This window comes from Pteropus medius, unplaced genomic scaffold (genome assembly GCF_902729225.1).
Source record: "Pteropus medius unplaced genomic scaffold, Ma_sr-lr_union100, whole genome shotgun sequence".
NCBI lineage: Eukaryota > Metazoa > Chordata > Mammalia > Chiroptera > Pteropodidae > Pteropus > Pteropus medius.
In genome coordinates this window covers 4964852-4978304 of record NW_024355990.1, presented here as the reverse complement: position 1 = coordinate 4978304, position 13453 = coordinate 4964852, and the positions used below count along the sequence as shown (strand labels likewise).

Sequence of the window (13453 nt, the reverse complement as noted above, 5' to 3'; positions counted from 1 at the left end):
TGAGGACTCCCCGAATCCTTGACCCCACCCCTTACCGTCACTTCTTTCTGTGGAGTGCCATGTCCTCAAGGATCAGATGTTTGTTGCCCCAGGGGAGCAAAGCTGTGACCGCAGAGCTTGTACCTGGATGTTCTCTCTGAGCATTTGAGTCTTGGTGAGCTGTCACTGTATGTAAAGGGGCTGGAAGATCCTTTTGTTTTTTTTGGTGACTTTCACAGTATGGCAGGTGGTCCAGAGAAGGGGAAGGTACCTCGGGGGAACGTTCCATCTGTAAAAGCCACCTCAAGCCATTCGCTCCTGGGTTCCTTCAAAGTTCAGGTTCTCTGCTCTACAGTTCCACTGCTTACTAGGTGGCCTGGGGTCGTGATGCATGGAAATGACCATAGACTGTGCCAAATGGCTTTTGAGCTTATCACCTCCCCATGCCTGGATTCTCGCTTCAACCTTATTTCTCTGTGTGTAGAGTAGGAGAGAAAGGAGTGTACAGGGTGTCTGCTGACACGCGTGTATTTGCACACCAGCGGGAGTGTGTGCGTTTGCACCTCAGAAGTCTGGTACGTGCCCAGGATTTTTACAGCTGTAAAAGGTTGGAGGAACTTCTGCCTACAATGAAAGCAGTCACCTTTTCAAAAAGGTCACAGGCATCCATCGTGTCATCTTTGGGGTGGGGGGAGATTTGAGCGTGTCAAGGCTGCTGGCCCACACCGTCCAGAGCAGGACAGAAGGCTTTGGAAGAGGTTCTCTCGGCTAGTCGGAATAAGCGACATCGGACGGAGAGGAGCCCGATCCCATACCTGATAATCAGCCTCTGGTCCCGGGCCAGCGAGGAGGGCTGGAGCGCAGGCGTGGGCGAGCCCCTCGCGAACGCAGTTACTTTTATTTCTCCCTTCAGAATTCCACAGTGGATCGTGTACAAAGACTGCCGAGCCCCTCGCTAAGTGCTCTGGGAAACAGACATAGGCAACATTTCTTATCTCCTAGACAGTTGGCTTTCACCAGGTTTCACTCTTCATGGCAACCCAGCGACGATTGAAACTATTCCAGTGCTCCAGGAATCTCAGAATGATTCATTTCTTAGGGTTTCTGGAAAAGTATTTTCCCCAAGCTCTTTATGAACCAAGTTGATGTTTTTCCTTGAACGCCTTCTCCCCGCCTCCCCCGTCCCTCCAAGTCGGGGGAAAACTTCAGAGAGGACTGGCCATTGGTTTGGGGCGGAGGGTGGTATGCGTCACATGAACGTGACCCATACTCTCCAGCTGCCCAGTGCTGCCAAGTGGGGAGTGTCTTCCTGCTTCATTCTCTGCCCAGGTCTGAGGCCACAGGTAATGGAGGCCAAGCCCGGGGAGCAGCCTGGCGTCTCCTGAGTGACAACACGGTAGTATGCATCTGTCTTTTCCTCAGAATCTGCTCTTCACCCTTGGCACTGAGCTGGGGCCCAGCCTCCTCTAGAGTGACTTTGTTTCTGCAGTTTTCACTGATCTCAGGGGTGTCTATGAGCTGTAGGGGAGGAAGGGACAGAGATGTTGAGTAGGGCCAAGAGGACACCCACACCGTCCAGCATGGCCTTTGATCCAGACGTTCGGGGCCATGCCTGTCTCGTGGGTGCCCTTTGTTACTGTGTGTTTGAATAAAGTCTGAAATGTGACTTTTTTTTTTATGTCAATAAAGACATAAACTTCTGAATCTTGAACCCTGTGGTGTATGTTTTCCAATACTGCCGGCTCCTCGTTCCCCATTGTCGCCGTGGGAGGTGAATTTCCCTGCAGCTTTCCCAGCAGGCCTTCTTAAGAAGTCCTGATTCCTCCTGCTGAAACTGCCTGGGGGAGTTGGGCTTTCTCCCTCCTCACTTTCATTTTACTGAATCTGAAAGGGCCTGGAGGGTGCCCAGAAGCAGAAGGTGGGGACAGATGGCTACCCACCAGAGAGCTGGAAGCGACAAGGAGTATGAGATGGTTTTTAAAGGAAAAAGGTCTTCTTGGAAGAGGATAAGTGACTAGGTACCCATTTTCTCTGCAAGGTGAAGGATGAGTAAGAAATGTGAGGTGAGAATCAAGTAACCAGCAAATGAAGGCTCGGTCTCAAGGCACCAGGCAGAGTGTGGGATCTTTAGGCGGCCTTGGTCCCTTCCCATAGGGTGTTTACAGCCAGGGGGACGACTACGTGCAGAGGCAGTGAACTAGGCACACAGTTGTATCAGCCGGGGTCCCACGGGGGACGGAGACGCCAGCAGTTAACAGGTGGTGGAGAAAGGAAAGGGCCTCGGGGACACTGTGTAGTGATTGCAGGACCCAGTTATTTCTACCAGGGCAGAGAGCAAAGGGAAGAGGTTAGCGCCGTTAACAATGTGGAGGCTCAGAGCCGGGTCCCTGTGCAGGAGAAGATGCAGCTCCGGGCTCAGCGAGGCTGGGAGTGTGGGGGAACCTCGTGAACCACACCCCTGGAACTGGCTCCTGCCGCCAGAGCGAAGCTGCGCGTCGCTGTGGTTTCCGATAACAGGAAGGAGCCTCTCCCTTCTTTTCTCTCTGGCCTTGCAATCTCGGGTTCCTCACAGGCAAGCGTGGCAGGGGGTGAGCTGGCGAAAGAAAAGACGGGCTGGGCAGCTTCCCAGCCCCAGCAGCGCAGGGCAGAGTCTGAGAGAGAGAGAATGACATTAACCAGCTCTGCCGCCGCTTCCGCTGCTCGGCGTCCACCTACGTGCTTCTGTGCGTATTGGGACTTCCACGCGATGGTAAAAACAGTGGTATGCCTTCATGGAACAAGGTGCAGCTACTCTACACCTAAATAATTAAATAAATAAATAAATGAATGAATAAATTTAAAATATATCTATGATCTTGCCCTCTCCCCAACAGGAGACACAGCCGAAAGGGACTCACTGTTCCTGGGTCTGAGTGATTCACATCTATTTCTGGGCTTGGTGGGTTAGACAACATCCAATTCGTGATGGGCAGGCAGCTCAGGCCCACATGGTCACTTGATGTCCCATGGTTAGGTAGCAGGAGCTGTTTCTCAAGAGAAGAGGATCTGCAATAGAAAGCAGGGATCCATTCTAAAACCCTGGAATTCTTCCTGGCGACTCCAGTCAGGGCTTGCTGGAGGTTTCACCAGCACTGGCAATAGATCGTTTGAGTATTGTCGAATCTGCTCTGGCATAAAGCCCAGGTGTCAGCCCAGAGCTAAATTTTTAATAAAGGTCACACCACACAGGTTTTACCAGTAAAGCTTTCCCCTGGCGTGGACTGTTAACTGCACTAAGCCAGCTTAATTCCTTGATTGGTTTTCTATACAATGTAATTACATTGTTGCTAAGGTTTCTATTTTCATTTTTACTTAAAAATATTGTCATTAAGAGCATCGTTTTCTACGGGGTTTCACGGTAGAAATCTAATTCAGTCTAACCAGTTCTACCTTTAGCCCTTGTGTGTTGTAGCTTTTGCCCTCGTGGGCTTGCCTTTGTGGCTATTATCTCCATGCCAAATGTGGACTATTATCCAGCCATAAACAGGAATGAAGTTCTGATACATGCTATATAACATGGATGAAACTGGAAAACATTCAGTGAAGTAAGCCAGACTCAGAAGGATAAATATTGTATTATTTAACTCATGAAATATCTAGAGCGGACAAATACATAGAGACGGAAAGTAAATTAGAGGTTACCAAGAGCTGGAGAGGAGTGGAATGGAGAATTATTGCTTAATGATTCCAAGGTTTCTATTAGGGGTGATGAAAAAGTTTCGGGTATAGATAGTGGTGGTGATTGTACAACATTATCAATGTACTTAATACCACTGAATTATACACAAAAATGGTGAAAATGCAAATTTCATATTGTGTGAGAAACTAAGTGGAAATTATGAACGTCATACCAAAAAATTTGAAAATTTAGATGAAATGGACACCAAAATTGATACAATAAATAAACAATATGAATAATTCTAAATCTCTGAAAGAAATTGAATATGTAATTAATAACCTCTCCACAAAAACACACTGGGCCCAAGGGGCTTTACCAGTAAATTCTACCAAAGATTTAAGGAAGAAATAACATCTTACTCTTCCAAATAAGTGGCAAAAAACACTTTCTAAATCATTTTATGACACTCAACTAATTAATACCAAAACTTGACAAGGACATTACATAAAAAGAAAATTATAGACCAATCTCATTTATGAATATAGATGCAAAAATCCTAAGATATTAGCAAATTGAATCCAGCATATATAAAAAGCATAGCATGTCATGACCAAGTAGAGTTCATTTCAGAATACAAGGTTGGCTTGATAATTAAAAATCGATAAATGTAAATTCTCCACATTAGCAGAATAAAAGAGGCAAAGTTTATGATCATCTCAGATGATGCAGAAAAAGAATTAGATAAAAGTCAACATCCATTCCAGATTTTTTTTTTAAAAAAAAAACAACTTTGCAAACCAGGAAGAAAGGGAGTCTACATAATCTGATACAAGGTTATCTACAAAAAAATATGGTAGACATCATACTTAATGGAGAAAAGCTGAAAAGCTTTCCTCTGAGATGGAGAAATGAGAAAAGAATGCCTTCTATTTACCATTTCTATCCCACAAGCAGGGCCCAGCTAACTTTTCAGAGCAAGAAAGTGATACATTGCAAACTTTTCCGGGCATTTATCCCGTTGGATGGGAAGGAATGGGAAACAGAAAGACTGAAAAGAAGGTACTGGAGTGATGAGAGTCTCCAGTTTTGCTCATTCCTTTTTTTCTTCTGAGGGTCAGAACCATTAAGTATGATGTCAGAACCAGAGTGGGAAGCAACATCTTTAGGATCACCAATCAGATGATGTTAGGATCATTCCACTTTAAGCCAAGAAGGGGCCTTGAAATATCATCTCCTACCATAACCCTGTCGATTCACAAGGGAAGAACTGTGGTCCACAGATTAAACGAGTTCCCAAGATCCTACTGCCACTGAGTTGCCATTTTCCCTCTCCGGTTGGTAATATGAGTCCCTTAAGTCCACTGCAAGTGGCCACAGGTGCAACGGCGAATCTGCCTCCTGGGATAAAGGCTCCGGAGCAAAGAACAGCCAGTGAAGAGGCAGAATGCATCAGCATTGCAGAAGTCCAGTGGCATACCTTTACCCTACCGACATCACAAGCAGAATGCTGGGACTGGTCACACTTGGATTGTGACATCAGGGAGTAAAATTGCAGGCAGTCTTTGAGAGGGGGGCCAACTTGACAGCGAGACCACAAAACAGCAGCCAAAGGGAAAGGTGAGAAGGCAGTCATCAGATCTCGAGAGATGTAAAGGGTTGGGTGGGGACACACTGGACTGATGGGGACCCTCCCAGAAGCTGGTGAGGTGGGACCACGGGTGAGGCCTCTGCACCTGAGTGCCTAAGGATCCTTTTCCTTCCTGCCACAGAGCAGCCATGCCTCTGGCTCTCCCCGACATGCAGAGAGTTTCACGTAAGTACCTGTGCTTCCTACCTTTCTTCTGAAGGACCAAGGAAGTGGTTCCTGTCCCTTGTCATGTGACTGCTTCCTGCCATCCACTCTCTTGTCCAGGATTTGGTCCAGAAATTAGGGCTGAGACAAGGAAAACACAGTCCCCGATTTATGCCCCCCATATGGGTTGACCAATGACACAATTCCTGTACCCCATGGGCAGACAGCTGCTTCCAAGAGAAGGACTGGTGTACCCCTCAAAGGCCCCTCAGCCCCTGCCTTGGCTTGTGCATGGCTTTGCTCTGTCTTCCCAGGGCCGGTCCAGGACCACGTCCCAGTCCCGCAGCCCCCTGCCCAGCCCTCAAGACCCACCCAGGGCCAGCTCGTGATGAGTAACAACGGCAGTCTCTGCACATTTGAGGACCAAGTCCTCTGTCCTATTTGCCTGGAGGTGTTCCGCAACCCAGTCACCACTGCCTGTGGCCACAATTTCTGCATGACCTGCCTCCAAGGTTTCTGGGACCACCAGGCTACCACAGGGGAGATGCTCTATTGCCCCCAGTGCCGAGAGAGCTTCCCCTCCAGACCACGCCTCTGCAAGAATGTCATCCTGGAGGAGATGGTGACCTGCTTCACCCGGGCCAAGAGCCAGAGCCCGGGGTCCTCTTGGAACTTACCCGGGCCCGGGGACGTGCCCTGCGACTTCTGTTCCCCGCAGAAGCTCAAGTCAGTCAAGTCGTGCCTGCAGTGCATGGCCTCCCTGTGTGAGAAGCACCTGCGCAGCCACTACGAGGACCAGCTGTTCCAGGGCCACCAGCTGCTGGAGCCTGTGTGGGATCTCAAGAGCCGCTTGTGCCGCAAGCATCGCAAGCTGCGGCGCCTCTACTGCCGCACGGAAGGCTGCTGCGTTTGCGGGACCTGTCTGCTGGAGGAGCACAAGGACCACGACACTATCCCCCTGGGGGAGGAACGCGCCCGCAAGGAGGTGAGGCTGGGGGTGGGAGCCAGGGGCCTCGTGATTCTGAGTCTTTCCCTGAAGGCGAGTCTTTCACGAGCTCCAGGCACGCCTTTCCTCGGAGAAAAATTCCGCGCCCCTTAAAGCGATGGCCACGTGAGTCACGGCAAGCCACGAGACGGTGCTGGCAGGTTGAAGGAGTAAGGATCCCAAATCGTGTGTATGGATCCTATGTTCGATTTTTCTTTTTTTTTCCCACGTAGCCACGCATTAATGGCCCATGGCAAGGGGCTTGTGCCCATATGCAGATCGACTCCTCACGCTGTGGAGTTCAGCTGGCACTTTTTCCATAGGAAGACATTCTCCAGGAAGGAAGCAGCAGCGTGTTGATTTACCATCCAACACGAGCTTCTAATTTTGTTGCGGGTCAGCAACAGTTCACAAACGGGCATTTGGAACAGCGCAGTTCCGTATATTACAAAACGTGAAAATGCTCATCGTCGGAATAGGTGAAGATAAAAGCTTATGTAGGAGGAACTGGGCCTGGCAGCGCTGCCCTGAGGAGCCCAGGGCTCCGTATCTGACGTGCCCCTCCTCGACCCACTGCCTCCCAGGCCTTGTGACCCGAAACCCAATGGTCATCACTGTCAGGGGCAGAGAACCTGACTCCTCAGAATGGGGAGACGGAGTCTCAGGGAGCGAGAGACCAGGAGTAGAGGGATGACCCTTGGCCAGCTAGCCTTCGTTCTTTCTCATTCTCATTTAAACCTCTTAAGAATGTGTCTCTTCTGCGGACTTGAACATGGGCTACTTACAGAAGGACCTCTCCTAGGTCACCTCTCAATCAGGGATCCTCTCCTCCTCTACCCCACCCTCTCTCCCCAGCTCGAGGTGCGGCAGGTCCAGGCCGACGTGGAGAACCAGATGCTGATGATCACCTCCGACAGCCAGAAGCACCGGGGGCAGGTGGCCTTTCTCTCGGTAAGGTTGGCCCACCCTGCCCGAGGCCCAGGCTTCCCCAGCGCCCTGCGTCAGGCTGAGGGGGTTCTCGGGGCTTAGAGTGGATGGTGTGGGACCAGGAAGACAAAGAGGATACCTGGGCCACCTCCAGGCTATGACAATAGGGGTCCCAGGGTGGAGCTCAGAGATGCCTCTCTCTGTACTCTCCTACCCGCCCCCCTCCGCAGAAACTGATCCAGACAGCGCGCAATGAAGTGAACTCCTACTTCTCAGAGATCATGCAGGAGGTCAAACATCTGCAGATGAAGGTCTTGGATTTTGTGGATAAAGAGGAGGCAGCTGCCCTGGGGAAGCTGGGCAGCTCCATCCAGCAGAGCCACAACCGGCTTCTGAAGCTAGAGGGGGACAGTATCTGGCTGCGTACCCTGCTCACCAACCGAAATGACCAGCAATTTTTGCAGGCAAGGCCCCACCGCACCCCACCTCCGCCCCAGGTGCTATCAGAGCCTCTACTCCTCCTCCACCCACAGACACGCCAGACAAGCCCAGACCTTGGATTAAGTGATCAGGGTTTGGGGTGGCCTCAGGGAGCTCCCTGCGAAAGGTCGCCGCCCATCCTGAGCTTACACCAACACCCTTAGCTTCCTCTAGCTCTGCATTCGCCCTTACCCTAACTTTCCTGCCTTCGTGTCCCCGGAACGTATGGGGTGTAACTCAGCACTCTGGGCACCTGACAGTCTAAGTTTCTCCACACTCGGCCAAGCAGGGCTGGAAGTGAGACCAGAACAATCGACAGAGCCTGGATTGCAATCTTTTTTGGTTCTGCAGCCCTAGCCAGGCCCTGTAGCCTGGTCTGGTGCTGCGGTAGGAAGCGACCAGGCAGGGCAGCTGGTGAGGTCGGGGCGGAGGGTGACGGCAGCCTTCTCTGTGGGTGGGTGGCCCGGGCTTGGGAATCCCTAGCACAGCTTTCCTCTCTCCAGCGGCCATCACACCCTTGAGCAGATTTCTGGGACTATTGCTCACCTTGTCCCCCACGCACAGCAGGAAGCATTTGGCGAGGTTTTTTACTAAGCGATTAAATGCTCAAAAGAAACCCTTCCCCCATCATTTTTTAAAAATCTACTTTGCTTAACACGCTAGGCCACAGTGGCCGTGCCTTTGGAAAAGCCCTAACCTCAGATGTTCAGACAACCGGGAGCAGGGGAGAGATGCCCAGATTTGAAAACAGGCAGATTCTCCACTTGCCCCACGGTTCTGGACACCACTGAGCCCCTGGCATAAGCAGGGGCTCCTGGCATCTGCCTGGGCCCTGGCGGACAGATGCTACCACCGGCTCCTTCCTGCACGCAGGAGTTCCCCAGGCTAAAGCACTTCTCTGACTCCACGGAACCCCTGATGGGCACCAACTGCGAGGAGGAACAGAGCTTCCTCCAGCTGCCGGAGACCTTGGAGGAGCTCAGGAGCCGGCTGGTGGACATGGGTCTCAGCTTCATCAACCAGCTCCTCCTGAAGGGTTAGTACCTGGTGGCCTGGGGCCACTGGAGACACGCCTGCATTCCTGGAGTGTGATGGCCCTACCTACGGGCAGTGGCTGGGGTTCTGGGCACTTGCAGAGCACCCTGCTTGCCCGCACGCGCCTCCTCCAGGTGACGCGTCCTCCTGGAAGCCCATACCTCTCTCTGAAAGGCGGGCTGTGAGAGTGTCCTCAGCAAAGCCCCTCTATCTCCCCCAGGCATTAAAATGAACTCCTATGAGGTGCTCCCCCCAGCTGTGGACAGGAAAACACTTCTCAAATGTGAGTGGTCAGGGCTGGGGTCCGGCCTCTGGGGTGGGAAGGACCCCAGGTGCCTTGACTCCCCCAGCTCCACTTCCGTTCAGGCCAGGGCTCCAGCTCTCTGTTGCCTTGGGACTGGAGACCTCTGAAAGACTAGGCCTGTGACTCTACGCCCTGATAAGAAATGGGGAAAGCCTGTCCTGCGCAACCGTGGGTGGAGCAAGGCCTCGCCTGCCCTCCAGAGGCCGCTCTGCCCCCCTCCCCGGCCCCGAGATGTGGCACAACCTCTGCCCTCAGCTGGGGGCCTGCCAGCCTCCCCTGGGCTTTAGCCAAGCCAACTCGGAGGACCCTGTCCAATTCTACCTCAGACAAACTCCCTTTCATTTGATGTTCCTGCAGCCATCTGCCAGTCTGGGCTGGGGGCCAACTCCTAATGACTTTTCTGAGATCGCCAAGGTCAAGAGTGACTTGCCTTTGGTGAAGCCCTCTGACCTCCTCCAGGGGCCTTTGACTCTCCCTCTGTCCCACTCAACCTCGTGTCCTGAATAAATAAAAAGTCTGATGAGGGTGGGGAGGAAGACTCGGTTCTCAACTTCTCTAGAAAGATGCAGCAAGCCTTGGACAGCACCCAGCTCTCCTTCCAGACGGTCAGCGCTCTCCCCTCCATCCCCCGTTGGGGACCTAAAGAGTGGGGGACAGACACTTGGACACCTCTATGTGAATGCCCTTTGGCTTAGCACCTCTTCCCTCCAGGCTCTCAGGCTCTGCCCTGGGGCCCCTGACCCTGGCTCCCTCTCCTGTCCCCTCCCGGCAGGTTACTGCAACCTGAACTTCGACCCCACCACGGCCAGCGAGGAGCTCTTCCTGTTCAAAGAGACCCATTCAGTCCTGAACCTGGGCATCCTGCTGGAGCCCTTCACGGCAGGCGGGCCTTTCCCCGGCTTCAAGCAGTGGCCGCAGGTGCTGTGCTCGCGCGGCCTGTCCGAGGGCCGTCACTACTGGGAGGCCGAGGTGTCCAACTCGTGGGTGTGCCTGGGCGTCACCTACCGCCGCAGCCCCTCGCTCAGCGGCCGCCCGCGCCGCAACATCGTCTACCTGCTGGGGCGCAACCCCTACTCGTGGTGCCTGGAGTGGGACTCGCTCAAGTTCTCCGTGTGGCACAATAACACGCAGACGGTGCTGCACGGCGGCTACCACCGCACGCTCGGCGTGGCGCTGGACTGCGCCGCCGGCTGCCTGTCCTTCTACGGCGTGGCGGGCGGCGTCAGTCTCATCTACCGCTTCCTCGCCTCCTTCCTGGAGCCGCTCTACCCCGCCGTCATGGTCAGCAGCGGCGCCTTGGTCACGCTCAAGCAGGTGTAATTGGTGGCAAATAAAGCTAGACTCTAGCGCTGGCTGGGCCCGCGGGGCGCGGCGCCGGGAAGGGTTAAGGGGTGGGCAGCGAACCTGCCACATCTGGTGGTCCCCACAGCCACAGGAGAAGGGCTCTGAACCAGACTAGACTGTCCCTGGGACTGGGGACAGTCTGGTGGCCTCTGGAGGGAGCATTTCTGACCCAGGTGCACAGCCTCCCCACCTCCCAGGTCCCTAGACCCCCTCAGAGGCTCCGCCCTGTTTCTCCAGGCTGGTCCTAGCCACTCAGCACCAGCTACGGCACCTGTCCCCAAAAGCTCTGTGGCCTGAGAGTGGGCAGGGCTTGGACCCCAGGGCTTCTCTCAGGTGGCCAGACTGAGAAGTGGCTCCTTACAGACTGCGGTAGGTGGTGTTCTGTCTGAGTTACTGGCTTAATTGCAGGCTAGAGGTTAAGCTGAAGAACCCAGGCTTATCTCAGACCCAAAAGAGAAAGGCTGAGGGCCTAGGCCAGGCCTGGACTGGGGCTGCCGACCTTCCTGCTCGGAGCTGAGCCCCTCACACGGATGGTGTTTCATAGTCCAGAGGGAATGTGGGACTGCAGCCGTCCCGGGCTGGCAAACCGTAAACCACTCTGTGCCTTCCTCAGTGTCCCTGAAAGCTGCTGTCCCCACCTCCAGCCACAGGCCCACCCCACGTGGCTCCCAGAGGGTGGCGCTGCCCGAAAGCAAAGGGGCTTCGTCCTCGTCCAGGCCTCTGCCAATCCCACCCACCCAACAGGACGTGTGCAAAGTCTTCGGAAGAGGCTGGACCCTGGACCCCAGCTGGCCACTGCCCTGTGACCCTGGCAGGAGCGTGACTGGGGACTCGCCCCTCTGAATCTCCAGCCTCAACCAGCCACACGTTCCCGTGGCTTCTCAGGTGGGGGCTCTCGGTAAGGTCTGAAGAGGAAATGCCAAGAGTCAGGGGAGAAAGTCCCTAGGGCACCGTAGTCCAGACACAGGCCAAATGGGGTCTCAAGTGGCCGTGCCTGAATCCATTGCCGAGGGGCCCATCCTCTGGGCCCTCGCTTCTCGTTTGGAGGCAGTAGTTTTGGGGGCAGGGCAGGGCCACCCTTTGGCCCCTCTGAGCAAGACTCGCTGGGGTCTCTCTCTGACCTTCCTCCTCGCAGACCTCGTTCGGCGATTCCAATCGCTTTGTCCCGTGGGCTGCTATCTGTGTGGACGTTGATGGGTAGGAACAAAATCTAAACCTTTTGATGTTCAGGAGAAACCTTCCCCCCGCCCCGCCCCCATCTTCATTCTTCCCAGATCAAGGGGTTGCAGGCTTCTGCATCGCTGGGCAAGGTCGTGATGCTTAGGCAATGATCCAAGGGGACAGGGGACTGGTCTGGCTAGCGACATGGATCTCGGAGTCCTTCCTCATTGGGGAGCTGACAAAATGGGGCTACTCTCTCCAGCTCTTCCTGGCTCTGAGGGACATGTAGTTCCAGGATGTGTGATTCTGGAACTGTGACACCCTCGGGCACACAGTGTGAAACCATTGTGTGAGAGGGTATAAGAGGGATGATGTTTGCTTTCTTAAACTGGCACCTAAATGGATACTGGCACTGCCACCGACTAAAACGGAGCATGAAGGCAGACCAGGCTTAGTGGGGGTGGGGCAAAGGCCGTGGGGACAGCGTCCATAGCAAGTTCCCGCTGATGTTGGGTTCGGGGGCCCCTCGAGGCACACAGTGAAGGAGTCAGGTTGGCTATGTAGGCTGAACAGACACGGGTGTGGAATGAGACAGTGAAGGTCTCACTGTGGGAATTCTGTGGGAAACCTGTGGGAATTCTGCCATTCAAAGGTCAAGAACAAACAAGAGAGGCCAGAGATGTGGGAGGAAATCCCGGGGAGAGTGACATCCTGCAAGCCAAGGAAAGAGTGAATTTCAAGGAGCGAGGGGTATGTGAGGTCAGAGCTTTAGGAAGATGAGGATTAAACATGTTCATTGGATGTGGTAACTTGAGAATGACCAGAAGGGACAGAAGTTTGGCTTTAGAGGGTGGAGGGAGGAGGTGAGGTGCCTTTCATACCAAGTCAGCCAGTGGAGGGGGCTGGGGCAGGAGCTGGAGGTGGATATGAGTGGATGGAAGGTAGATTTTATTTTTGTTTCATTTTGGGAGAGACCTGAGCTTGTTTAAATACCAATCTTACACAACAGCCTGCCTGCATGATCTGAAATTCTTCGGGGTAGATTTGTGCCTGAGAGAAATTTTAGATTTAGCAGGAAATGCCAAGAAAAACGGTTCCCAAGGGAAGGAGATTCAGGAGGAAAGGCAGGTCAGAGCAATAGGGAAGACCCTTCAGGGAAGCTGGGCCTGGGGCTGCACCCTGAGGATGGGTGGCTCCAGCAGGCCACAGATGCACACTGGGCCCTTGTGCTGGATTGAATGGTATCCTCAAATTCCTGTCTACCTGGAGCCTCAGAATATGACCTTATTAGAAAATGGGGTTTTTACAAATGTAATTAAGACGAGGTCATATTGGAGTAGGATGGACCCTAATTCAGTGACCAGTATCCTTATAAGAAAACAGAGATAAACAGACATACAGACACAGAGAGAAGATAGAGCAGAGGTTTGGAGTGGTGCATCCACCAGACAAGGAAGGCCAGGGATTGCTGGCAGCACCAGAAGCTGGGGGGAGAGGCATGGAATGCATTCCCCCTCAGAGTCTCCAGAAGGAACCTGCACTGCCAGCACCTAGATCTTGGAATTCAGGCCTTCGCGCCTTCAGAATCGTGAGAGAATAAGTTTCTGTTGTCTTAAGAACCCTGGTCTGTGGTTCGGCAGTCCCAGGAAACCCACACAGCACTTGTTGAGTGTTGTGTTGGGTGTCCTGCCAATGCTGGAGATACCAAAACAGATAATCGCCTGAGTAGTCCTGGTTCTTAGGCAGCTGCGACATCGGGAGCCACCCAGAGGACTCTGCAGAGTGTGT

At 53.3% G+C, this 13453-nt stretch overlaps 1 protein-coding gene across 1 annotated transcript; it reads left to right on the top strand.

Moving 5' to 3' along the window:
• The first annotated feature begins 5413 nt into the window (after positions 1 to 5413).
• Positions 5414 to 10526, top strand: LOC120600359 (E3 ubiquitin-protein ligase TRIM47-like). The gene is made up of 7 exons (XM_039859876.1): positions 5414 to 5450; positions 5744 to 6414; positions 7270 to 7365; positions 7572 to 7805; positions 8695 to 8857; positions 9077 to 9139; positions 9933 to 10526. Exons 1-7 carry the CDS (start codon positions 5414 to 5416, stop codon positions 10478 to 10480), a joined length of 1812 nt encoding a protein of 603 aa, XP_039715810.1. The 3' UTR covers positions 10481 to 10526.
• The last annotated feature ends 2927 nt before the right edge of the window (positions 10527 to 13453 follow it).

Coding starts and splice junctions, on each gene's coding strand:
- LOC120600359 (XM_039859876.1), top strand. CDS start 5,414: ATGCCTCTGGCTCTCCCCGACATGCAGAGAGTTTCAC. Junction 6,415..7,269: donor AGGAACGCGCCCGCAAGGAG/GTGAGGCTGGGG, acceptor CTCTCTCCCCAG/CTCGAGGTGCGGCAGGTCCA. Junction 7,806..8,694: donor ATGACCAGCAATTTTTGCAG/GCAAGGCCCCAC, acceptor TCCTGCACGCAG/GAGTTCCCCAGGCTAAAGCA.